General features: G+C 42.1%; 2 protein-coding genes across 4 annotated transcripts; one reads left to right on the top strand and one right to left on the bottom strand.

The window, feature by feature from the left end:
- Positions 1-10,672, top strand: CCDC90B (coiled-coil domain containing 90B). 3 transcript variants are annotated; one of them, XM_058844061.1, is made up of 9 exons: positions 1-125; positions 1,959-2,078; positions 4,663-4,766; positions 6,028-6,129; positions 6,773-6,814; positions 6,894-6,965; positions 7,047-7,100; positions 8,027-8,141; positions 9,295-10,672. In XM_058844061.1, the coding sequence occupies exons 1-9, from the start codon at positions 32-34 to the stop codon at positions 9,348-9,350; spliced, it is 759 nt and encodes a 252-aa protein (XP_058700044.1). In that variant the 5' UTR covers positions 1-31; the 3' UTR covers positions 9,351-10,672. The 3 variants fall into 3 exon arrangements, with proteins under 3 accessions (XP_058700044.1, XP_058700053.1, XP_058700061.1); XM_058844078.1 differs by having other exon boundaries at positions 8-353; XM_058844070.1 differs by lacking the exons at positions 8,027-8,141; positions 9,295-10,672 and adding an exon at positions 7,389-8,020.
- On the bottom strand, positions 8,148-27,268 carry ANKRD42 (ankyrin repeat domain 42). The gene is made up of 15 exons (XM_058844048.1): positions 27,140-27,268; positions 26,649-26,729; positions 25,490-26,536; positions 24,936-25,099; positions 23,301-23,408; positions 22,861-22,980; positions 22,132-22,267; positions 19,071-19,271; positions 18,612-18,737; positions 16,837-16,942; positions 16,062-16,237; positions 15,535-15,661; positions 12,805-12,949; positions 11,524-11,650; positions 8,148-9,227 (listed from the first exon to the last, which is right to left on the bottom strand). Exons 3-14 carry the CDS (start codon positions 25,506-25,508, stop codon positions 11,561-11,563), a joined length of 1,518 nt encoding a protein of 505 aa, XP_058700031.1. The 5' UTR covers positions 25,509-26,536; positions 26,649-26,729; positions 27,140-27,268; the 3' UTR covers positions 8,148-9,227; positions 11,524-11,560.
- Between the last annotated feature and the right edge of the window lie 228 nt (positions 27,269-27,496).

Genomic DNA, 27,496 nt, shown 5'->3' with positions numbered 1-27,496 from the left:
TGAGGGGGCGGAAGCGGAGGGCTGGGGCAGTATGAGGGGCGCCGGGAGCAGCGCTGCCATCCGCGCCTGGGCCGGCCCGCTCCTGCTCCCGATCCCGGCCCGGCTGCCCCCGGCTCCCCGCAGAGGTGAGAGGCGCCGCAGTGCCGTGCTCGGTCCTCCGGCCGGCTGGCAGTCCCCGCGCGCGGACGGGCAGGCGGCTGCCGGGGCGGGTGAACCCAGGCCGGGTCTGTGAGCGGCGCTGGGGCTGCGCAGGGCGCTGGCCGGACTCGGTGTGAGGGAGCGGCCGCGGGGCCCCTCCCTGAGGCGCTGTGTGAGGGAGCGCTGAGCGCCTTCCCTCGGGGCTGGAACAAGGGGTGAGTTCCACGGGCGGGAGCAGCCGGGTGAGCGGCGTATGGGGCTGGCAGGTGGTGTTCGGGACGGGAGGAGTTACCAGGGGGTGCAGAAGGGCGTCACCAAAAGGTATCTATCTCAGGTAAGGGTTTAGCTCCGTGCTGGGAGAGGAGCATCCAGTCGAGACTGCAGGAGTGGAGCAGTGGGGCCAAGAGCAGCGTGGCGAGCAACCACACCTGTAATATCAGCTTTCTTGGGACAGCGTCTGTGAAATGTAGCTAGCTGTTCAACCCAGTGAAAAACTCCACCAATGCGTTTAGAAGACAAGAGCTGTGCGTTTAAATGCTGGGACAGCTCCGTGAAAATGATGTTTTGAGTTGGTTTTCATTATTTGTGTGTAGCATTTTGTGCATCTTAACTCTACTAGTCATTAATAATGCAGTGCTGTAGCTGGTTAAGTTCTAGCCGGATCTTTATAGTAAGATAGCACATAACTTGATTTATCTACTAGTGGTACAATATTCCCTTTTTTTTTAAATGATATAAAGCTTTTGAGTAAAGATCTGGATAAGACACAGAACAATCTGGTTAAGGCAGAGAGAGAGCCACCAGTGCATATAGTTTCAAATAAACAGGTTAAGAAGTAACAGGGCTGCTTAGATAACAAATAATTAATCAGAACAGAATCTGTAATATGCAGAACTGCACAAACATAAGGTGAAGAGAAACATATGCTTGAAATAAAATTAGGAGAAGCAGTGAAACCTGCTTGTGGGAAGGCATGTCATAAATAGAGTGGATCTTTAACTAATACCTGATGTTAGCTAATCCCTCTTTAGAGATTAGGTATACCTAATCACTGAGGTATTAGAAACAAACATCGTATCCCTTTACTGCCCAGTTACTTTCCTGGTGAACCAATAAATTCATTCATCATGAAAATTAGACCTACATATATTTATTTTTTTTTAAATGTACCTTTATGTTCACACAAGCCACTGAAAAGGAGAGATTTGGATTAGACATAAGGAAGAAATTCTTTACTGTGAGGATGGTGAGGCACTGGTACAGGTTGCCCAGAGAAGCTGTAGATTCCCCATCCCTAGAAGTGTCCAAGGCCAGGCTGGAAGGGGCTGTGAGCAACCTGGTCTGGTGGAAGGTGTCCCTGCCCATGGCAGGGTGTTGGAGCCAGTTGATCTTTAAGGTCCCTTCCAAACCAGACCATTCTGTGATAAAATAAAAAGCTGTTGGAATTAAGGCTCAGCAATTTAAATAAAATAGCAATGAAGGCTTAGTTGCATAAAGTCATTCTGTGTTTTACAAGTACGAAAATTATTTAAATTATGTTTCCTGAGTATTTATAAAGCAATTGGCCGTGGAGGTTTATTTCTGGTGCGTGAGGATGCTTGTCTGTGGCACAGTTACATGAATGCACTTCAGACAGACCTGTAAGTCCTGTTTAGTGTAAATTTCCTGTGAAAGAGGGATTGATGGTTTCTGGTGTGTGCTGTAACCCAGCTTTTTGTTGTAATATCCATGCAGCTTTTATGTGATGGAAGAAATTAAAATTAATGAATTGCATGATAAGCCAATCAAGGTAAGATTAAGACATGTTTCATTATTTCCAGGTTTTGCTGCCACGTTTGTGAGGAAGTCATACGATGTCAGAAGAGTTGATATCACTCCCCTGGAGCAGAGGAAGGTGACTTTTGATACCCATGCTTTAGTGCAGGATCTGGAAGCCCATGGTAAGTGATATGAGATAAATAATTTGAAGGAAAACTTTTAATATTAAGTAGTGTAACTTTGAGTGCTGTCAGTTTCCCCAGAGTACCAGTACTTGGTGGTGTAAAATGTTTTGGCAGCCTCTTGAGGAGGCTGGTGAAGGAGACATTAGGTTTACCTTATTTGTAGCTGTAGGCAGGTTTATGTGGTATCTTCCAGCTGAGGAACATAACACAGGTAACAAATTTGAAGTAACAGTAACAGTCTAAGACTTTCATAGCAAAAATGAAGCTCTTCAAGAAATTCCTTCTACTAGCCTACTAAGAGGAACTGAAGGGTTTTTTCTTAGTAAGAAATATTTTCAGCAGCATGGTGCTGTGATACATTCTCAATGCCCACACATCTGTTGTGGGTGAGACTGGCTGAAGTCAGATAAAGGGTCCATCCAGCCCTGGGTTCTGTCTCCTGGCAGCAGCTGTGAGTCAGAGCCTGCAGAGTGTTATAACACAGCAGGTGTATGTCGCACATCCCCTTGTGTTTTCCAAGTTTCCAGTTTCTGTCACCTTGGAGGTATTTTAAATCAGTTGAGAGTTTTAGTAACGCTCAGTGGAACTCTTTTCACAAGTTTATGCAGTCCCTGAGCCACTATAAACTGATTACTATCCAAAATATCCTTTCTTATGGAAAGTCAGATATCCACATGCTTTGTTTATGCAGAATCTGGCATCTGTGAGGTGAATTTGATGCCCATTTAGCTCATCTGTGGGAAGAAGGAATGAACATTTAATCTGTCATGTCACTCATGATTATGCAAACTTCTGTCATATTGCCCCATCATTTTCAAAACAGAAGTATCCTAGCTTGTTGCATTTTTCCTGAAGCAGTAGATTTTCCATATTTTTGATTATTCATTATGCCCTTCTGTTAATATTTTCTGCTTCTATCACATTCCATTTCATGTTTCCAGGGAACAGTGCTGGCATTGACAACTGAATGTCCTGTGGATTTGCAGAGTAAAGTAATGTTGTGTCTGTTGTGTTCTCTATTCTTTTTCCTAGTCATTCAAAGGGTTTGGTTTGCTTGATTGGTCCCTTCTGAGCTTTGAGCTGATGTCTTCATCAGACTAGCAACTATCTTCTAAAATCCCAAGTGACAAAAGAAACTTTGTACAGTCAGAGGTTAGGATTGTTTCCACTATTTGGGTCTAATAATAATAATATGTGTTAGTAGTTAAAAGACTTACAGTAGTCTCCTAAATATGTTTATTCTTTTCATGCTTGTCAGACTTGACAGTTCGCACTTCCCTACATCTCTCTAGAACTGTTTTTAAAAACTGCACTGTTATTTTCCAGTCCATGGGTAACCATGTGAAATGTTACTCATCCCAGGGACTGATTCAGCTATTTCTTATTTGAGTTCCTTTAGAGCTTGTGAGGTGAAGTCTGTCTGGTGCTGGTTGTTATTCAGTTTAATTTGTTCTGAAACTTCTACAAATACTTCAGTACCACTTCAGGTACAAATACTTCAGGTCTTTATAGGTAAAACCACAAAAGTATGGGAGCCATTCTATTTTTTCCCAAACTTTAAGCAGTTTTCAGGCTCCCATCTCTTGCTTATATAAATTTTTCCTCATTTTCTAAACCTTTGCAAAACACAGTCATTTCTTGCTGTGGAGGAAGAGCAACATAAGGAATTGGCAAGAGCTTAAGTCACCCTGAAAATTCAGAGAAACTGAAGCAATACTATCACACTTTGTAGTGGAAGGAAGCTGTCATAAAGCACATGTAGCTTTTTTAGACATGTAAACCAGTGGTGCACCTGGACAGTACTAGTATTCTAGAAGGGAGAAGTGTCTTAGTTCTCTAAATAATGTGCCTTGAAAGCATTTTACAATGTTAATTTAACCCACTTTATAAAATGGGATACTTGAAACACAACGTATCAGTCAGATTGCTGGAAATAAATCTCTAGGGCAAAAGCTTTCAGCACTTGACTAGATCTGGCTAAAATGAGAGCAATTCTTTTCCCCATTATTCACCACACATCATCTTTAACACTTCAAATTTACACCAAGCTACAGACAAAGTGTACTTGTTTATCATCAGAAGGCAAAAATCCCAGTTTGAGTTCATTCTGCAGGCAACGAATGCAGCAGTTTAAAAATCAGTTTTGTATATGTTCCTATCTGTGCAGGGCAGTTCCAATATATGCAAAATTATTTGTTATTATTCTATAGATTGCATGCTTTGTAGCTCAAGATAAGTTTGGTTTTACAGAGTTTGTGAAAGTTCATTATGAAGTAAAGTTTTGCTAAATTATTTTTATAATGCATGAATGGCTGAATCTTGTGTGAAGAAATTTGGTCTCTCTATCAGCTGTGTGTCTGGACTTTCAGTGTATTAAAAGGTACTGTGCTTCAGATTTTTTGCAGCATTAAGTTTGTTTTTTCTAGCTGAAGTTGCAGTGAGTGGCTCCTGGCTGTCAGTTTCCAGTCATTGTATGAATTCCCATGTGCCACTGTGGTTAGGTGCAGCAGTTGAGCATCTCCTGCTCCTCATCCAGATTTTTAATATCACCTTAACTTGTCATCCTTCAATTGTCCCCTAGGCTTTGGGAAGGAGCAGGCACAGACCATCGTGTCGGCGTTGATAACCCTGTCCAATGTCAGCTTAGACACCGTCTATAAGGACATGGTTACTCAGGCCCAGCAGGTAAAAACTCATCTGTGCTGTGCAGCTGTAAAGGCTCGTGTTTGCATCTTTAAAACACAAGTGAGCAGCTCTCTCTAGTACTACAAACACCTCACTGTGCCAGGTATTGCTAAGTTTCACTTGGGATTTTAACAGATAGTTACAGGCCCTGACCAGCTTCCACTGGAATCTAACTTTTACAACTAACTTTTTACAATTCCTGCAAAAACTTTGGTTGCATTTACACTGAGGAGCTCACATGCCTCATGCCGTCTTGAAATATTTATTATCAATACTGACTACACTATAAAAAACATTGTTTCTGCCTAATACAATTCCATGCAAACTCTATTTGGGATGCTGACTTTCTTTGCATATAGTAGGATTTCTGAAAAGAAATATTTACATTTTGATGAAAGAACACCACAGAGACAGAAGTTCTTGTCTTCTTCTGAGATTTAAAAGAAAAAAAAAAGAAGTTAGACATCTTTTATTACAAGTAAATGCCAGTAAAATAAGAATCTTTTTGAAGAAAGGCAGCAGTTCAAATAAAAAATGAAAGCTTAATTACATTAAGTAATGGAAGAAGAATGGCACATATTTTCAGCTTGCACACCCTTCTAGAGCAATGATCAAAACCATCACTGTGCATCAGAAAATCCCACAGCAGTGTGTCATTTTCCATGCTAAATAGTAGGGTAACTTCCATATGCTGGGTGAAGGAGTATTGCTTTCAGCATTTTAAAATACTGAGTTTCTTCCTTTATTTTCTGCTTTGGGTTTTTTGCTGTGTTTATACGTAGTGGTTGAATTCTGAAGTTGTTAGTTCAAACCCCAGGAAGGCTTTTCTCAGTGCTTTTTAGCAGTATTTTACTTCTGTCCATCAGACTTAGGAGGGCAAGAAATGAAAATGCTTAGTAAGAGCTGCATTCAGATCAACAATTAATGCTTCTGAGGCTCCTGAATGTTCATTGAAAGTGGAGGAGACTGCAGGATTGACCTGTAGTTTCAGGTCTATTTCATTTCATCACTACTTGGACTAAGTAGCCTTTTTGCCTAAGTTCAGAGTTGGTGTATTAGAACAACAGAAAAGCACAAACCTCTTGAATCTTTCAAATGAATTGCTGGTATGAAATTGTCTGTTTCTGTCACATTCTTCTTAGAGAGACTCCCCACTTTTGTGGTTTGCAGTAGCTAATTTCATCATTTCAGACTTAAACATTTTTTCTTTACTTGCCAGAAAGAGTGCACCTTAATCAATGGCATGCTTTATTTTTCAAAGGAAATAACTTTACAGCAGATAATGGCACATTTGGACTCCATTCGGAAAGATATGGTCATCCTGGAGAAAAGTGAATTTGCAAACTTGAGAGCAGAGAACGAGGTACTAAAACATACTTTCATTAAACAGTTTAATTGCAGTATTTGTTGTGTTTTACCTGATGTCCAGTTTTGTGTAATAGAATATAAATGTAGAAGTAATTCCGGATGCTTTTATTGGAATTGAAGAGTCTGTATGTTACAACTTCAGAGATCACATTAAATTATATTTCACATGCTACAACCTGCTCAGATCTTCTGTAAAGGATTCTAAGACATGTACATTTTTTTCATCTTCTGTAATTTTATTTAAGGGTAACTGCTAGTTTCTGGGCATTAACAATATAGTGCAGGGGGAGGAGTCAGCCATTCCTTTGCAACAATTTAATTAATTTGGTGATTGAGACAGGTTTTGCTTATATTTTATGGTATTTTGGTATTTCTCTTTCTCTGTCTTTAGACTCTTAATACCAAGATCATCATTGTTACAAAAGAATTCCTTTATTTTGAACAAAATTCCCAGCAGATTATATATGCCTGTACATCCAAACACATTGGTTAGGATATTTAATCAAGAACAAATTGCCCCATTGGGAGGAAAAATGGGGAAGAATAATTGCATGGATGCAGAGATAACACTTACATCACTGATTCATTTGTTTAAGTTCCCTGAATTTGTAAAAATTTTTTTTCTCCTTTGCACTTAGAAAATGAAAATTGAATTAGATCAAGTTAAACAGCAGCTAATGGTAAGTAAACACCAAACACCCACACACTCCCATTAGAGAAGATGAGTAGCTATTTTCATGATCTTAATTTGTTTTAAAGACTGAAACCGGAAAAATCCGAGCTGACAGCAAGCTAGACATAAACCTGGAGAGGAGCAGGGTGACAGATATGGTAAGTGGTCTGTGAAGATGCCCTTATTAGCTCTGTGTTGTGTTTCTGTTGCTAGACTTGTGATTTATCCTCTATCCACAGTTTACAGATCAGGAGAGGAAACTGATGGAAGCAACTACAGAGTTTCATAAAAAAGTAAGTATTGAACAAAGCAGAATATAGTTACGCATTGCATGTTATGTAAACCCCAAACTTTGGTGAAAGCTAATACATTTTGGGTATGGTAAAGCAAAAGGCCAGGCTCTGTCACATAGGGCTGTTGTGTTTCTTGCCTGTGGGATTCACGCTAAATTCCAATCAGCAGAGGGAGGTGCTCCAGCCTTGTTCCTCACTTCCCAAGTACCTTGTCACAGGCTGGCACAGGTGGGATGTGAACTATCATGCTGCCCTTTTCCCAGTATTAACTGATCAGCTGTGCCACAGGGATGGTGCTGGTGCCTACAGCCAAGCAGTTCAAGAGCTGGATGTCCTCAAAGCTGCTGGAGGACAGCAAAGTCTAAGAGACTGAAGAGGGACAATGTCCCATCTTGAGCATTTCTTCCATTTTTGCAATATGCCTTGTGAATGCTTAAACCTTTGTTTTTCAAAAATGCAGGAATACTGTTCTGTGTCCTGTAGATTATTTTAGGAGCCACTGGCACATCAGAGACAAAGTCTGTGTCTTGAGGGTGGTGAGACACTGGCACAGGTTGTCCAGGGAGGCTGTGGACTCCTCATCCATGGCAGTGTTCAAGGCCAGACTGGAAGGGGCTCTGACAAACCTAGTTAGGTCTAGTGAAAGGTGTCCCTGCCCATGGCAGGGGGGCTGGTCTTAAGGTCCCTTCCAACCCAAGCCAGTCTGTGATTCTATGATCACTGGAGTTTTCTCTTTCTCTGTCTCTATCCCTTCAGCAATCTTTCTGGATTTTATAAAGCAATAGTCTCTGTCTTCTAATGTCTCTTAGCAGAGATAGGTTGGAAATTGTTTCTTGTTTCTGATACCACAGTATTTTAGTTGAGCTTTGGAAAGTTGAAGGGGTTAGAGACCATTGTCAAATATATGCTGTCTTTTAATATTTCAGGATGCACATACCAACGGCATTATCTCAGAAATCAGTAATAAAATTGATACCGAAATAGCTTCCTTAAAAACACTCATGGAATCGAATAAACTTGATACCATTCGCTATTTAGCAGGTATGTGATAGGCAAGGAGGTGAGTACTGGTACTGGATTGTGGATGTATAAAATTCTTTCCAGGATTATCTGCTAAAAGAGACAGCATGTCTGTAGCATCAGACAGCCTGCATTGGGTGGAGGAGATTTCCCTCCCCCCTCTAGCTGGAAGAAATGTGATAGAGAACACAGAGGAGGTGGGAGCATGCCACACTAGGACTAGGATTGTGCCCAGAACTGGGATTAGGACAAATATGGACATGGTTTTAAAAACCTAAATGGTTTTAAAAGCCTAAATACCTTATCCAGTTTGACAGTACCTCTGCTTGCTGCAGCAGCCATTGATTGATGTGATGGAGTTGCTACAGAGGTTTTGTTGAGGTCCTTTACATTAGCCTGAAAGTTTGCTGTCATTCAGGATTGGTCTGAGAATGACCAGTTCAGCCTCCCATTGAGTCTCCACACACAATTTCAGTATGGCAGCACTTGTACTTTCCCCTGTCAAGCAGAGCAAATTTCAGTCTGATTTGAGATTAGTCTTCTCAATATATACGTAACCAGTGAAGGTTTTATTGCGTAGGAGCTGGATAAAAAGAGAGTACTGCATTATATTTGGAAGTGAGAATAAGTTCAAAAGAAAATGTGATTAGTTTTATTCTAACACTAATTGAAACAGCAACGTAACAAATCCAAAGGACAGCTTGTCAGGCTTCAGGAGTGCTGCTGTGTTTGACAGCTTGTTTTCAAATTCGCTGTCATTTTGGTTCCATGGGAAACCTGTGCTGTCTAACATGAGTCCTGGTGCAGCTAGCTCTCCTGTAGTGCAGTTTCCAGTAGCTGGGTGACAGTAGTAAAAGCCCCTGTAGCCTGTGTTGCTCCGAGGCTTCCAGCACAGTTGTTGGGATGTGTCCCTGAAAACGCAGCACCTCAGGCTGCTGCACAGGACCTCCCATCTCAGCACTGCGGCTGTGCTGCTGTGCAGGCTACGGCATCTGAGACCAGCCATTGGCTTCTGGATTTGTTCTGTCGCACCTGCAGCAATCCGGGAGGTTTAGGAGGCTCTGCTCTAGAGTTGTTACATTCTTCCATCTGTTTGCAGCTAATTTCCTGTATGGATAATGTGGTAAAACAGCATTCAGCTAATTATCTCCTTTCTGTGTTGGTTTTTTAACAGCTTCGGTGTTCACTTGCTTAGCAATAGCACTGGGATTTTACAGATTCTGGAAATAGATCTACATGGAATGACTGCACTAAATACAGACAGAAAAGGCCACCCAAGCAACACCACTTTGACAAACACATCTGTGCTGTAGATAACCTTGGCACCTTTTTGTTTTGATATTCTTCCCATATAATAAAAATGTTTTCTGAATATGTAACACTAAAGATCAAAATAATTGGGGGGAAGTAGCCAAATAGTAATATTTCATTTCTTCCTATTCAATACTGTATTTATTTCAAAGTATTTCTTATGCTATACCAGAAAGTTTCCTAATATCTTTTAGAATTAAATTTGTTTTCTTTCTGGAAAATTCTCACTCTCAGCTCCTTTCAAAATGGAAATACTAAATATTTTATATACCCTTGTAATGGGAATACAAGTCCCAAATTAAAGTTCCCAGTGTGGGGATGCTGATACCAGACTTCAACATACCTAATCTGATCCAAGTAAATTAATCTTGAACATAGCTTCAGGATTTTGCCTTCAGTCTGTTCCTCACTTTTTTTTGATTAATTGAAGCTTGGCCCTTTGTTTTTTTTAACTAGATGTGTAAAAACACACTCCTGGACCTTAACTAAAGAACCCTTTTTTTTTTTTTTTTTCTTCCTTGAAAACATCAAAATCTCATGTACAAAATGTCTCTATAGAATTATTTTCTTTAGTATCTCCTGAATTTCTTTAAGCCCAGAAGTCAAAAGAATGGGAGAACTTCTCTGTCTTTGCCTTCCCCTTTCCAAGGGGAAATGCTTCCACTCCCAGCACCTGTGTACAGCCTTGGGGCAGATAAGTGCTCTTAACTTCCCCCTCAAGTAGTGCCGAGTATTTCCAAGAACCTGTACATATTTTCTAGCCATAGTATCTGGCTTTTAATATAGAAATACTCAGAATCTCAGTGGTGCCAGGGTGGTGGTGGTGGTGGTGGTGATCCTCCTCCCCACTCCTCCAGACTCTTCTGTAGTCCTGTGGGACACACTGACCCTCCTGACCACTGCCTTCTGCAGGGACTTGACAACTCTTGTTGCAGAGTTGCAACACAGGTGGATGCCTTCCAAAACTGAAGCAGTTCCATCTTGTTGAGTACAAATGCATATTGTTTTTGGTTTGATTCTTACAGTAAAATAATATTTTTTTTAAGTTTTATGGATTAACTTTGAAGTACGAATAGGCCTTTTATGGGCTAAGGACTATGTAGTACTGACTAGTGGCAATTATTTTTATTGCTGTTTTATTCTGTTTACAGTTGAACTTGCGGGTATTCTGCCTGTTCTTATATCCTCTGCATTAAATTATTTATCATCTTCATTCAAGAAAATAAAATTAATTTCTTGTATTTGCTGTCTGGATATCTGAGACTTTCTGCATTAAAGTTTAGCACCAATGATGACACAGGAAAGAGCTTGTCCAGTGCAGCTTCTCACCGCCATCATTTCACACACCCTGAACTAGGCTCTTGATGCAAGGCTTATGGTGTTAAGTCAGCGTCCCTCTCCTTCATGGTGCACACAAAAACATGGATTTTTATTTTTCAGTGTCTTTGAAATTCTCAGATAATAAGTTTTCTTCGGTACTAAGGAGAGGACAGATCAGGACTGACACACTAAAAGAATTACCTTTTAAGTCTCAAAATGAGGGTTCCAGAGGGAAAATAAGTTAACAATAGCACACAGCTGACAGAAAAACTTCTACACGTTGTCCTGGGGTGACGGACATACGTGTAGTCATTAATTGTTCGGTGTGAAGGAGAGGTCAGGGTTGCCATTTCTAACCACATGCTGCCCCATAACTTAGTAAATCCTTCAGCCCTGACTTAGACTGCTGCAGATGACCTGGCACCTCACAGTGGAGTTGCTTCCTGCTGCCTTTAGGAATGACTAAAGATGAAAAGCAAGGGGTCTGGCAGCTCTGCAGCTGAGAAGTAATTCTCCTACCCACTATTCAGCTTCCACACTGAATATGCTAGTAGGTAATGTGCACTTTCTCCACCCTAAGGTAGCAGTACAAAATAGACCAGCGGATGGAGATACTTTCCTCTAGTACTGTGAAGGCCTGTGACTTTCCTCTTGTTAGGCCAGAGAACTAGAGAACTAAAAACATAGTTCAGTGAAAGGCAGAGACCCACAGCTCATATGTAGAGCTGGGCTGGGCAAACACTTTGCATTATCTGGAATATTGCTTTTATACCTCCACAGTCTGCTGCCCCTCCTTTGAGGTTCGTTCCTCAGCGTAGTCTCGCTCCTCCTGGGCTGCAGGCTGGCTGCTTCTTTATTTTCTTCTTGTCTTTGCAAGACTTGGCCATTGTCTCAGCTTTCTGAAACAAAGAATACTGCAGCCATTAAACAGCAGCCACTGAAAGGATGTAAAAATCTACATCTGGGAGTAACCACGGAATACTGTGTTCAGACTGAAGCTGAGAGCACAGTCCCAGGGCATGGGCTTCCTTGGCTATAGCAGTCACTGAGCCACAAAAGCAGCTTGGTTAGAAGGGGAAAATTACCAAAAAAAACAACTGCCTAATGAAAAATACTGACAAAGAAAATGTTTGCCAGCCTGGCAATCACAAGGCTGAGAAGCAGAAACATCCTTGAAGAAGTGCAGTTGGCCTCTCTGAAATACAGCTGTGGCACCTAGCATTCAGAGCCTGAGATTCCACCAACAAGCACAAAAACAAGGGACTGCAGAGGCAATTGACTGAAAAGATGGAAAATAGTCTGGGAAATAAAAAACGCTCTGAAAGAATAGAAGCACCATAATCTATTGTCTGTATAGGTGAAAAGTAAAAAATTAGAAACATCATCAGCTAGTGGCTGCTTGCAGTGTTGGTGTCCTCGTCCTTCTTATGTCCCTATCATATAAAAAGAGCTTAATTTTTAATTCAAAATAGAGCCTGTCTGCGAACTTCTAGTGCTGCATGTACCATTCCTTTCCCAAACAAACTGAATTATCTCCATGAATTTTCTATGAGATCTTGAGTTCTCATTCAGTATGCCTGACTGACTCCAGACACTGTGACATGGATCAAGTCCCTGTTATTGAATTTGTCCCCCTCTGGGGACTCATGGTAGCTATCTCTACACCCCTGCAGGCTGGGTAGTTCTATAGGTGGTGCCACCTCTCCTGAAGCACCATTCGAGTCTCAGACAGCAGGTGCCAGCCAAGGGGAGCTGCCAGTCACTGGCTAAGCAGTATGCAAGTACTCGGGATCAGTCCGCTCCTTAGGTGAACGTTGAAATGAAGAATAGCGGTGCTTCTCTGCCAGGGTGCAGAAAGAAACTGATATCCTTTCACAGCAGAGACACTGTCAAGGACAGACAAGGGCTCCTGCTCCCTTCAGTGCCCCGAGCTGAAAGCTGTAGCACATTTTCTCTAGTATTTCTTAGCACTGTGCCCTCTAATAGAGGGAATACACGCAAGCAACGGGCAGTGGCTCTGTGCCACGGCCAGGGGAGCTGGTGTGGCGCTCACCGCGGAGGCAGCAGAGGCGGTGCGGGTGTTCCCCCGGCCCTCTCGGAGCTGGTTTATCTCAGCACGATAATCGTCCAGCTGGCTCTCCAGCTTCTCCCGCCTGACTCGCTCATATTCCAGCTGGGCCTCCAGATCCCTCACAGCCCTGCCAAAAGCAAAAGAGACAAGCAGAGCATGAAGTACATCCAAACCTGCCCCGGCTGCTCCACGTGGTGCTGTGCCTCTGCCAAGGAGCAGGTCAGTCACGCAGAAAGCAGCGCAGCACGCTCACGCCAGCTGTGCTCAGGCTCCGGAGCCTTGGTGACAGCGCTGAGCAGCAGCTCTCCCTTCTCGGCTGCCAGCGGTGCTCGGCGCGATGGGACCACGAGATGGAGCCGTCTGCCCACACACCGAGCCCGGGCCGCTCCTGTGACCAGGCCACGCTCCAGCTGCGGGGGAGGGAGAAGTGCCCGAGCCCCAACGAAGTTGTTATGAAAGAGAGAAAAAGCGCAAAGCCGGCAGCATTCTGGAAAGGTCGGGGCAGATTTCTCATTCACATCTGGTGCTTCTACATCCTTCCTATTGATTGGCTTAGGCACGGATGAGGAACACTCAGATGACAGCTTGCATGACTGACTTATACACAGTTGCACAAGATCTCACTGGTCACACCCTCAATGGCTCCTAAATTATTTGAGATTCCTGGAACTGTTTAACTGACACATAAACAGAGTTTGGAGTTGAGCTGGCTCTCTCCCATACCAGGATGAATTATCACAGCTACAAAGATGGAAGATGAGTAAAAGGAAAGGGAAGATACCTGCCCTGTGCATTCAAACAGCACAGCAGGAAAGCTCTCAGCAAGATCTACCGCGTTTTCCTGTTTCCCAGAGTGAAGAATTCCTGACTCAAACCCAATCAACCTTACTGACACTGCAAGGATGGTCTGTGTGCAGTGCTCAGGGGACAGCTGACGTCTTCCATGCTTCCAATTAAAGAGCCACAACTCCCAAACTGTGTGGCACACCCATGGTGACAATTTCCTGCAATGAACCCTGGTTAAAGCACTGTGAAGTGGCCAGGCCTCTTACAGCCAAAAAACCTGGACTAAAGCAGAAATCTTCAAAATCTGCTACAGTGGCCATTCCAAGTGATGGCTCCTGCTTTTCATCCAGGAAATGGTGTTGTCTTAAATGTTTTGTCAATAATGAGGTTTTCTGGCCTATGATACAAGCATCTTGGGGTTTATCCACAGACAGGTATCCTGAAAAGGGTAGACAGGTATGCTGAGAAGCCCCCCATTTCCTTTCAAAAGGATAGTCTGGGGCTAGGGATGCTTTCTAGCCTTCACAGGTGGGAGAGAGAGCCTCACAATTTTTCTAGTTTAGCCACACATGCCACAGAATGCAACATCCCTTAAAGAGCCCCACCAGAGCCTTCTAATAGACACTGCTAGCTTTTGAGCAGCTGCTCTATCCAAAATGACCTTTCATGTCTGTCATTAATCAACAGTGACTTTTCCATCATTTAAACCAGATTGCTCTGAGCTTTCAATGTAGGCATCAACACCTGAGCTGGTCACCTTCCTCCTTTGAAACCAAGAGAGACACTTCTAGAAGTGACGAATCTCATCCTGAAGTACATGTCTAATTATGCCCTGGAAGTGCCTACACCGCTCCAAGATGTTGAAAAATGAGCTCACAACAACTAACTCAGGTGCAGGTAGAAATGTTACCTATGGATTATGTATCAAGTTAAGGAAGCTGGACTTTAAGCGTAAGCCAAGTCAAAGGGTGACCTGAAACCAAAAGAACTCCTGGCTCAGATATGGCTGTAAAACAAACACCACTGCAAACTGTGACACTTGTTACCTGCTCTAAATCCACACAGACTGCTAAGTCTACTGCCTGCTTGATGGCATACATCTTGATGGCTCAGGACAGTCTCTCTCAGTGACCAAATAAAGACAGTGGTTTGAATTGGCCCAAACACATTATGGAGGTGGTTATCTACAGAGACTGAGAACAGAGGGTAGCCAAATGTTTGACAGGCAGAGGTGGAGACAGGCTTGTCTTTGGAGGCTAAAGTATTGTTAATTCTCTAAATCTTTGATAGACTTTTCTTTGAAATGTAGACAATCTGTCCATCAAATCACCTGACCAATCTAACAGAACCATTTGATTTAAGGGGGACACTGAGAATTAGATATCATGAGCAATGCTTCACATGCAAGGGCAGGTTTGCTGATAGGTTTTTCTCTATTTTCTAAAACAAGGTAATGCTTGTTTTATATTGCCAATATATTGCAATATATTGCCAATGAACAGAAATGTTAGCAGGTCACTGAATAATCTCTGCTGTATATGCACTTCCATCCAAACCATGCCAAGACTATTGCTTATTTTCAGATTTCCTGAAGGGCATACAAGTCTTTGGCATCCTCAGTGGAAACAAAACAGCCAGAACCTATAAGACCTACTGCACACATCTGCAGAAAAACCTGAAGACCAAACAGATGGTCTTGCACAAGAATCATGGACCTATCAAGCACTTGTGTTGTGGGTCTGATCATGGTGGTAAAAGTTTAGAAATAGCCAGACAAATTGCTGCAATTCATTTATTTTGGCCTGGTTGAAGTTGGTAAGTGGAACAGACAGAATGGCCAAAGCAAATTTGAGGAAAATCAGCTTTAGAGGAGGATTTAAAATGGGCCCCTCAGAGTTAACCATTAGCAGAGCAGAATGACCTTACTTCTCAACTTTCCTTTCTTCTGTTTTCATCTTCCTCTCCTCTTCAGTTATTCCCCCCAGCTGTCTGTAGTTGCTGTAGGCAATTTCTAGAAGTTGCTGAAGTTCTTTAATCTTGTTATAGGCCCTTACTGTAAGAAAGAGTCACAGGTAGGTCAAATGCAAGGAGAAGACAGTCATGCTGGAATCCAATAGTCTGGAAAATTGTCTCACAAACACAAGAGCAGAAATCACACTGCTCAGCAAACACTGAGCTACACCTGACACCCACACAGCAAGCAGATGTCACAAACAATTAGCAATCCAACACTGTTGCACCAATATAGATTAAAATGGTGTAACAGTTATGATCTGATTGCCTCCTGCCTGTTTTCTAATTTGTTGCAATGCTTAGTATTACAGATATCCTGACAACCATCTCAACTTACAACTAAAAAATCAGAGCAGTTGGCAGGAACTGTCATAGTTAGGGCTATAATATTAGTCTTGATAACTTCTGCAAACAAGAAATGACGGAAATACAGTGCTTACTGCGTGCATTCCTTTTCTCTGCTTTTTCCAGGGTTAAATCTTCTTTGCTATCTGTACTCCCTTCCACACCATGTGTTTCAAAAAACTTTATGTTGTTTGCATCTAGTTCTTCATCGCTAGAGTTATTGTTTGCAGTTCTTGGTGCCAAAAGTTCCACAGCTGCCAGATGGCCAAATCTACACAGAGAACAGTTAAAATCTGGAAAAACATGTGTGGTAGAAACTCTCTGAAACTGTCCACATTCCCATTTATCAGAGGGGTATCAGGACTAAAGGAAGCACTATATACACACTACAACTATCTATCTACTTTTTGTAGTATTCTCATGGCATGAGCTCTGCCTTGATGGAATCTTATGGCAATGACTCCTACATTAGAGGCATCTTTCTCCTTTGCAGGATTTCTTAATTTAATCTCATCAGAATCTGCATTATTTTTACTAATCAAAAATCAGCTGGCCTCTGCTACTTGTCATTTACTTTGTACAGCAAACTATGAGCATACGGGCTCAAAACTGTCCTCTTGAAAATGAGCTAGTTTTCCTCTTTTGTGTCTGACCTCACTGAAAAGAAAATTAAATTAAGTGAAAATTAAAACCTTTTATAGCTACAATATTGTAGCTACAATACAGCCTTGCTTATCAATCAGAGCTGGAATTCATGGGCCTGCTCTGTTCTTTCTCCATCACTGAAAATCAGGATTAATGCCAACAAATGACTTTGATACACAAATAGCAAGAAAATAAGTGTCAGAGCTACAGGATATGTACTGCTACCTCTTGGCTACATCTTTTGGAGTCTCTCCAGCATCATTTGTAATGTCACAGTCAGCTTCCATTTCAACCAACCACTGTAAGCAATGGATATGTCCCTGTTCAGCAGCTAAGGGAAGGAAGGTGCACACAAGTCAGTTATACACAACTGAAGTGTTTCAAACCTAAAATGTCCTCCTCTTGCCATTGTTTGACATGTCAAAGTTTTGGTTCACGAAGACACCACAAGGGAGATACTATTTCAAGAGGAGCCTGTGTGTCAAGATGCTGACATCACTTGGGTACACAGAGTTTTGGGGAAGAGCATGCAGTGTGGTTTAGTGACTCTTTCCAGTTCTAGAAATGTATTGGCAGCTCTTTCTGGACAAGCTAAACTAAACTTTCCCAGTCTCAGGTACGAAGCACAAGACACACAAATAACTGCTGCCCTAGTAAGAGAGGCCTGTATATCACAGTTTGGCAGCCAAGCGCTGCCACCTCTCCCTGGCTTTGGGCTCCCAGGTGTCAGACACAGCTGGCTGTCCCAGTCTGTGGTGTGTGCTGCTGTCTCAGAAAAGAAAAGCTTTTTGCTGGAGCTAAAGCAGCTAAAGCTACAGCATTTCTTGGGACAGACACTCAAGGCAGCACCTCTCAGCAGCATCCTAACAACTCTACTCATATGAGGTGCCAAGGCAACTGCTCCCACCATGTGGTGTCGGGAACAATGTCTCTTATGGAAGATAGTATTTGGCAAGTCTAGATGAAACTGTACACTGATTTTCTCAACTAAGAATAAATCCATTTATTGACAGCACTCCCTTTTGGATATTTTTTATATTTGTTTTCTTACTGAGATGAGAAAATGAAATTACAACATCAGCATGTAAACACTGGGGATGAAACAACTGTAGGTCAGCATTATTCCAAGAAAAGAAAGTGGGATTTTAAAATCACTGCATATCAGTTATTTTAATAAGAATTTCAATTGTGTTTTTAAAAATTCTACTATATAGTAAAAAAGAAATGTAGGAAATGTGTTAAAAGCATATTACAGAAATGCTTCCCTCTTTCTTAAATCTTTTGTTTCCTCTTTCAGACAATACTGTGAAACCCCCTAAACACAAAAGGACTTTTTTCTGTAATACTAGCAGTCCACTACATGTCAAAGTGTCAACCAGAAGTTTACCTTTCTTCACAGCATCCTACCAAATGACTTTGTTGTGGTTTTTACAACATATCCCCACAGTACTGATGTAAATAAAGGCCCAGGCTGCAATACTGATGATCCTTATACTTAGCCAGCCAGATGTTTCTAAAAGCCACATCTTGCCTGATTTAAAAAAACACAAAAAACTCAAAACTATTTAGTTACATTAAATTAAGTGATCATTAAAAGCTTTTATAGTTAGAATAGAGCCTTATCACTCAGAGCTGGAATCCATGTGCTTGATCCATTCTTCCTCCATCACTGAAAAGCAGGATTAATTTCAACAAAGCTGATATTGACATACAATTAGTAAGTAAATAAATGTCAGTGATACTTAGTTTTCAGTTTAGATGCTGATTTCTCTCTATTATAAGCTCTTTTTTTCCTGACTTGAGTTTGGTTATATTGTTTTTAGAGTGACCCATGCACACATACATTAAAAAATAAGGAGTTTAGGGTTGCCTTTCCAAGCCCTCAAGAAACGAGATGCTGGTTTTCATTAAGTTTATCTGATTAGCAGCCACTTGAAAAACAAAGTAAATAAATCAGCAACAAGGAGTAACAAGCTGAAACGTAGATCATATTTACTGACCTTTGTGCAGGAGAGTGGATCCCTTATCGTCCCGCTCATTAATATTGATTACTCCACTTCTCACTAGTCTTCTAACCACTAACAAGTCCCCTTTGAAAGCAGCATCATGAGCTGGGAAAGCTAAAACTGAAAAGGAAATACACATGTTTCCAAGCAGATGCCTGCAGTTCTACTGAACATGCTGGTATTTGTCTCACAGCTCACCTCTCTCACAGCAACTTTTGTATGGACACTTCAGAGGTAGCAAGGATAAATGCTCCTTAATCAGCTAAAATGCAGCAGCGTAACCAGCAGTGCTCACCAGACATTTGACTAAATATGTCTTGGTTATGGCTACAGGTATCTCATACAGTTAAGAGATTAATTTCACAGACCCAAAATAACAATAAGTATGCCTTTGTGTACTTCTAAAGAATTACACATAATGCCTTTTTCAAGTGTATCTAGATCGATACTCACCTTCCTGCATCTCTGGATGTTCCTCCTCTTTTTCCACACCATCAATATATTGCAGAATATTATCTTTATAAAACCGTTCAGCCAAGTCTCTTGGAGTCTCTCCATGGTCATTCCTGGCTTTCAGAGTCTGCATAACACTGGACATTTTCCCGACCAAGAACTTAAAGCAATGCAAGTGTCCTTCCACTGCTGCCAGATGTGCTACAGCACAAGTAAAACAAAGGGTGTTAGAGGTGAGCCCTGCTGCTCACTGAGAAAGCAATGCTCTCACCACTGGTTAGAGCTGGCTCCTCTACCAGCACGAGCCATCCAACACTGCACAAGGGGAAGAGCAGCCTCAGCTGAACTGCAGATGTGCAGCTCCCACCTGAGACAGAGTTCAGCTCTAGGCAAAGGAAATTAAGCTGCCAAGGATGGGATCTGCAAAGGTGATTCCCTGGCAGAGCTGACTGCAGCAGACTGTAAAACAGACTCCCAACAGAGCACCGAGGCCTAGCTTGGAGAGTGCACTCTTGGGGCCTCACCTCCCCCAGAAACACAGATCTCTGCCTTCAGCAGCTGCTGTTCCAGGGATACTCCTTACAGGAGGACAGCAAGCAGTGTCCTTGATTAGGAGCCAAGGCCATTTCTGCTTTAGACTCTACTGTGCCACCACAAACAAGTTGCATCACACTCTCAGTTACCCCACCTATAAAATGAGGACAGGGATAGGTGCTTTACTGGACAAAATATTTGAAGGTACATTCCTCACCTGACCTTCAGGCTATGCAGGGGTTTACTTATTTAATATTATTACAGTGCTGGAGTTTTATTACTACAAAATAAGAGGTACCAAACACATGCTGACTAGTTTGACATAAGTAATATCCTCTAGTCCCATTAATGAGAAGAACCTGCTGAATAAATGCTTATTATGTTCTATCGCTCTATGAAAATGCTCTGTAACAGCTGGCTGATGTTCTAAAGGCAAAAGGATTAGTTTGTCTCCAGGAAAGAATCTCACTCTCTTCATAATCAACAAACAATGTACCCAGGACCCAAAAAACCCATCTCACTCCATTTTTGGCACACACAAGTTCTCTATAGCAAACCAAACCATCCACAGCTTTCCAGAGTATAATTGCTCTAAAAGGTTGTGGATATTGGTTTTATAGCATGATGAGGATACCTCTGTACAGATGATCATCTAAAATATGAGCTTCACTGAAATGAGGGCAATTTTTGCCACAGTCTGAATTTTAGTTAGTGAGTTAGTTCTCAGGAAGAAGGGAAAAGAAGGGTACCATGCTAAAAGTAAGTCAGCTAGTGAAAAACTGACTCAACCCTTATGAATCCATTTTCAGATACCTAAAATCTTCTGGTATCCCAACTTCTCTCTGTTTCACCTTGTCTTTTATTAAATCAGACTAACAATATTCACTCTTCTCAAAGCTGCAAGTCAAAAAATTGTATCTGTGAAAAATTTTTAGAATAGGTTTGGCTAGTGAGCAATAAAAGAAGCATGGATGTGGCCCAAAAATGGATACAGAGAGAAAGCAAATTGAAATGTTCGGTTAATAAGCACAGCCCATTCTCTACACTGAATGAGCCACAGAATTTTTTTCTTCCAAAATATTACCAAGCAAATTAGCAAAGATAATGAGACCCTTTGCTGTAACACACCTATGCAAAAGATACAGCCAGTTTTTAAGTTTCAGGTGCCTGGCACTGCAACCTCAAAAAATTTCTTCCAGTATTCTCTTAGGAAAAATTACAGCACAGTTCAGCTAATCTTGAAGCTGAAGTGTGTTATGATAAATTAAGTTCAGTTCTCCTACACAAGCAGACAAGCTGGTTTGCACAGTACTACTACTGATCTGTTACTAGCCATGTTCCAAAATATTCTCTTTCCTTTGGAAGATAATATAATCAAATGAAACAGAACAAAAGTTGGAAGATCAAGCTTCTGTAGATTTCAAAATACAACAAAACCAGTTTTCTACTAATTTTACACAGAGCATTTAAGTAGAACTGTGCTGGCATCTGCTTTCTCTCCACAGACGTCTGCTATCAGGGAAGTGTTCCCAAATGGAAATAAAGCTGCCTTCCATGCTACCCCCAGGGTGCCTAACATAGTGACCCCTGATTGCTAATGCACCAGATTTCCTGCTGGGATGCAGAAGCCTCAAATCCTATAACAAGACCCGGGTTTCCAAAACAGAGCATGGCTATCTGTTTCCTAAGTAAATAGTACTTAGTAGAAGGTAAAAAATTTTAAGAAGGGATTTATGAAGACAGCTCTATACAAGTTATAGAGAAAAACATATGCTCTTTGGAAAAAATAATGTGACAAACCATAAGAAGTAAAATGTTAAAAGGGAAAGGATGCAAGGAGAATCCAAGACAGGAACAATACCATTGAGCTTACAGAGGATATTGAGGCAGTGGTATGGTAGGGAGAGGAATACTGGAGAAAATACAAAAAGTAAGGAAAAAATCACTGGCCAATTTTTATGCTAAAATGAATACATTGATAATTATGAAAAGAAATTACAGATAATCCCGAAAAAGCAGTATTCCAGAAATCAAGATGAAGAAATCTCAGGAAAATGAAAGCAACTGTTTTACAAAACCAGTTAAGAAACAGATACCAAAACTTGCATGCAAACACACCTGGACTTCATTACACTGGCACCAATTCAAAAAGCAGCACATAGCAGATGAAACTGCCTCCCCCTCCACCTGTCTTTCTCCTGTGACCTCCACTGGCACACCAGCTCCATCACACACACAGGAGATGCTGCTCACCTGCTCCAGTCAGGCTCAGCCTGCTCCCCATCCTAGCATTTTTAAGCTCTCATCCTTGCTAACAGCAGCAGTGAATGGGATACTGTCACCAACAGAGCAACACTTTGGATTTTATAAATTCTCCCATCATTAGAAAAATGGGCAATCTATGTGGATTGCATGGAATCAAATAGCAAACGCTGCTGCTGTGCAATAGTTACAATTCATTCAATTATCACAGTTCACAACAACTGTAAACCAAAGGTTTAAAAACATATGATTTATCCTGATATACCTGGAAGGTTTCCATTGTTATCCACATCATTTACGCATGCTCCCCATCGAACAAGAAGCTGCAAACACCCCAAGCGACCGTGAAAAGCAGCATAATGAACAGGTTTCCAGTCATTCCCATCTGAAACATTTACCTCCTAAAATGAAAGCAGGTTAATTCATGCTCTTCTGAATCTTAGACACAAGACAAATTTTATATGGGAATCAGCTGTTCATTGTGTTAAATTATTTAAATCAAACCAAGTAACATTTTTCAAAGTTCATATATTAGATGCAGTTCCAGTTTAAAGACAGGTACTTTTCACAGGTTCCTGCTTTTACTTAATACACTTAGACATTTTTAGACATATTTTTATCATCACAATGACCTGAATTGGTCATTACTCCTTAAATATGCATCTGGACTAATTTTCTTTTTTTAAAGTTTATGTCTCCTTTACTATAGAAGATTTTTAGAACTGCAAAAACTACCATCACCCCAGTACCTGATGTTCATTTAATGACATCCTCAGTGGAAGGTGATTAACTCATGTTATTGATTCTCTACAAATTTTGATTCTTTCCCTGAATGTATGTCACAATGTAAGAAAATGGAAATTTACCCACTAAATGAATTGCCCCACAGTAATTAATCTACAGCCCTAAATCTCAGTTTAATTGAGGTAGAGTTTTGTTTGGGAAAAGCTGCTGGGCTGTGGCTGTGCAGCAGGACTGCAGGCAGGAGTCTCACCACCCCGGTGCGCAGCAGGGTCTGCAGGGTGTACGAGTGCCCGTGGGCTGCAGCCAGGTGCGAGGCCGTGCACCCACGCTCGTCCCGAGCTGCTGCATCTGCTCCGTTCAGTAACAAGGCCTGAAAGAAATGCAAAGCACAAGTTCATTTCACAAGCTGAAAACGCAAACACTTCCTAGAAGGATGGCTTCTGATGACCAACAGGATAACTCTGGGCTGACCTCAGGGGCCTGGTATTGCACAAAATAGCTCTGTTTGCACAGACAGCACAAATGAGTGCTCTAGTTTGAAAATTATTAACTTAATTTGGCATGTCAAGACATCAAGATGAGCTACTCATAGTTCCCTAAGGGGCTACCTCAGCTGATATTCATAATGAATTTGTCCAGTATTAAGGTCTGCCCTGCTAACTTTTGCTTGAGAGTGAATATTTACAGTACCTGCATGCAGGCATCCTGCCCTCGGATGGCTGCCAGGTGAGCTGCTGTCCAGCCTCTCACAGTCACACGTGTGGTGTCAGCTCCATGCCACAGCAACCACTGAAGGCACTGCTCAACAAACCAAAGGGCTTTTTATTTAACTAGGCACACTGTGTCTCTGAGGCACATTTCAACTAGAATTTATCCATCAAAGGTACACTTCAAACTAGTGTTGGAATACTTCCTTATGAAAATAATGAGACCCCAGAGCATGCCTTAAACAGGTATTTGTGCATGAGAAACTTATGGGTAAGTTATACTTTCCAGGTTTCACCCAAGGGTACAAAATGTGCAAATAACATGCTGATTCAGATCCTAGCATCGATGTTACAGTATGACTTTTTTATTTTACCTTCTGGATTTAAAATGTAATCTGTTAGAGTGTTCACATGGCAGAAGGCAAAAGCATTGGGGAAAAAAAATGTAAACATGCTCACATGAATCCCAGCTAAAATTACTAGCAGGAAAAATATCATGTACTATATTTAAAGCCTCATTTAATTTATTAGGCTTCTTAGACATATGTAATCCCATCTCTCTTCTCATCCTTCCATGGCTCAGTTTTGTTTTATTTACTTTTTTTTTTAGATATCATTGCTTGCAATGGAAAGCTTTATGAACTATCCAAAGACAGCTAGAGGAACAGTTAGAACTTTTTATTACATATTATTAAGATTTATTATCTTCTTTCAGGCAATCTTACAGCTCTGCTTCCTCCACTATTTTTGCCAAGGAGCTTAGTGACAAGCAGATGACAGATAATTCAATAAAGTCTAACAGACTGATTGCAAAGTAGGAGAGTCAAATGAAAAATGGCAGAACTTATAGAGACAAAAAGAGTGGGTAAGCAATCTGGTTTTGGGGCTGATGTGACAATTAGCATTTTCTTGACAGTGTCTCTAAATTCCAGCAGCAGCACTGCACTTAGCAATTCTTGAGTTTAACAAGAACTTAACGTTTTTTGCTTTTGGGATGTGAATGGCCTTGCTCCTTCAAGGTTAGACTGTCATGAACAATAAACAAGGAGGCTGCAAGAAGAAAGGGAATGTTGTGCTGAGCACAGCAGTTCAGTCCTTCTGGAAGTTTAAAATGTTGATACAATCACCTGCTGATTTCTCTACCATTATTCAGCATTTTCATTTATTAAAATAAAATGTATTAGGACTACTTCTAGGGAGAATGAGGCATGGGATATTGGTAAGCAGAATGAACACATTTTCATGTAATTTCTCATCTGTTTCAGTCACCTTCAGAACATTTTACACATCCTATAGGATTTTCTAAATGTCTCAAGAGAAGAAGAAAATGCAATAGAGACAGAAGAAGGTCATGAGTCTGAAAGGTCATAAGGCACATTTTGCTCATAGTAAGAAAATCAACGATTTTGTAAAATATGGCAAAGTTGATTAGGTAAATTGCCTGGGGCTTCAGAAAGAAAAAAAAAATCTAAAATCCTGTACTCCTGCTCATGAGAAAAACAGGCAGAGATTATTGATTCAGTCTGATCAAAGCAATGTTGTGTTCAGCCTCTCCCAAAGAAGGAAATACAGACTTATAAAAGCCCAGCTATGCCTATACACTAAGGTAATATTTTACCTCCAGACTTCCCGCGTGAGCAGCACACTGCAAGGGTGTGAATTTGTGAACTACATCCACCTCATTAATACTGGCTCCACTTTTTATCATCAATGCAAGCTGTTCTACATCCCCAGCTTTCACTGCTTCATGCACACTAGTATAATTTTGCTTCTTCTTGACAACTAGTGAGGAGTAATAAAAGGGCATTAGTCCATTGCTTAAACCAGCGACATTTAAGAGATGGAAAATGTGTGATGAATCAAAGAAATATCACAGTTGATATTCATGGCACAGAATCAAACTCTAAACATAGAAGCAGTAAGGTAAAAGAAAAAAAAAAAATCTGTCACCAGGCCATGGGATCAAATAACCTGTGTCCTCCCTTCAGGCCTTTCCACTGATTAACTACATGAGTGGAAACAAGGAGAATTACATGTCCAAGCCCCTTGCAACATCTTGATATTTTGACAAAACTTGTAAACAGAAATATGAGAGGTAAGTGGATCTAATGGCTGAGAGGGCTAACTTCAGATAGCCAAGCACGAAAGGAACTTATAGCAGTTAGTATTCACCTTCTACAGTAGTCATCATTCTGGTACAAAAATGCACTAACACTCTGATTACATTTCACACTGATGGAAGTCCTGAAGAACTGGGCTACTGTTTAGCAAGTCAAGAAAGAATAAAACTGAAGGTTTCAAGGTATTAGTGCCTCAGCTCCTCTGCCTGTGGAGAAGAAATGGTACTAGCAGTTAACACTGTTACACAATTTGAGGTAAAAAAAATATTAAAGAATACAAAACAGCTATTGCACTAACATATTTGTCATATTTGTAAAAAAAGCACTAGATATAATTAAAAGCAGCCTCTGCAGTTTACCAGTGCCTATTTTAATGTAATCTGTAGTGTGGTTGTAGAGCTCGGGCAGATTTGGGGTTACACAGAGAGGAGCAGGGGGCTGTATTCCAGTACTGCAGGCTGACAGTGATACACCCCGTGTGTGCTGTAACACACTGCTGGGTCCTGTGCCTGTGTCTCATCCCATCTCCCCCTCCCCAGCTCAGCAGGCTGCATCACTGCCATGCACAAAGCCTAGTAAACTTAAAAGCCAGGACTCCATCCTGCAAAACACTGTGAGGACAAACAGCAGCAGCACAGAAACACAGAATAATTCTGGTTGGAGGGGGCCTCAGGAGGTCGTCTAGCTCATGTTTCCAAATAATATTTCCAAAATATCTAAGTGTATTTTGAGGTCTGGGTTGATTAGGTTATTTTAAAAAACAGTTTCACCAGGACATAATTTTTCGTCAAGGAAGTAATTGCTCATTATACCAAGTGAGGGTTAGAGACTTCGGCCCAGTTACACAACATCACAAGCAGGCCGGCCGATTACACTACGGCAAAGTTCTAACGTGTTTAACACAATGTTTCAGTACAGCAAATTCAAGGCAACCTTTTTTTTTTTATTTTTATTCCTTAACCCAGAGCACAAGCAAACAACAAGGGCCACCAGCAGGAATAAGTTCGTCTCCCCTCTCCGTCTGGATACCTACTGCTGCATGGAGATGAACGCCAAGGGTGGGTGGCTGCACTGGCTTCTTAGCACAAGCAGCCTGGGACTGAAGTTCAGAAACAGCTGTTAACATCAGTTCCGTAAAAAAATACACTTCAAAAAAGCAAAGGGCAGGCTCCATAATTCTAGTGCGATTTTTTTTTTTTTTTTCTCCTTACCGAAAACTGTTATCAGACACTCATTCGATGTTCTGGGAGGAAACTGCAGAAAGAATTCAGTAAGCACTTTGAGACCGGTACCTGCCCATAAGCCAATTAAAGAGATTAAGTGAAGAAGGATATGGCTCGGAATAGAGAAACCACAATTTAGGTGTTGCGATGTTTCCGTAACACACAAACCGAATCCCTCGCAGCTCGGTTTTGGCAGCAGCCCCGGGGCTGCGGGAGTCCCCGTCCCGTCCCGGCCCCCCTCAGCCCGTCCCGCCGGGGCAGGGGCGGAGCTGCCAGGCCCGGGCAGGGGGTGGGCCCGGCCGGCCGGTGCCAGCCACCGCCTTTCTCCGCGCTTTTGGCGGATATGGAGCCTCCGCGGTGCTGTGTGTGGATCCCGGCGGAGCTCCGTGCCACAGACCGGAGGGTTCGGGAGAGCCCGTCTCACCCCGCGCCACAGGGCCGGGGAGTCCCCGGGGAGGGGACGGGGGAAGCGGTCTCACCGGCCGGAGCGGGGCACAGCGGCCCCTCGCAGCACCGGCGGCCAGCAGCTCGCCGCTATCGCCCGGAGCAGCTCCCTGCTGCTGCTGCTGCTGCTCCCCGCCCCGGCGTTGCCATGGGCCCGGGCTCGCCCTTCCCGCGGGAGGAAAATGGCGGGCGGGGCGGGGGAGGCGCGGCCCGGCCCGGCCGCACAGGCTGTGCTGCGGCTGCCCGGGGCTTCCTGCGCCTTTGGGTAGCCCCGGGCTGCAGCCTTCGCCAGGAGAAATGTCACCAATTCTCATCTCGGAACCCCCCAGTGGTGCTCTGACCACGAGATATCCAGCTCGTGCTCTGGATGATCGGACTCCAGTCACGTTGTG

The sequence above is a fragment of the Poecile atricapillus genome, chromosome 1 (genome assembly GCF_030490865.1).
Source record: "Poecile atricapillus isolate bPoeAtr1 chromosome 1, bPoeAtr1.hap1, whole genome shotgun sequence".
Taxonomy (NCBI): domain Eukaryota; kingdom Metazoa; phylum Chordata; class Aves; order Passeriformes; family Paridae; genus Poecile; species Poecile atricapillus.
The sequence above is the reverse complement of the archived record's forward strand: the minus strand, read 5'-3'. Positions and strand labels throughout refer to the sequence as shown.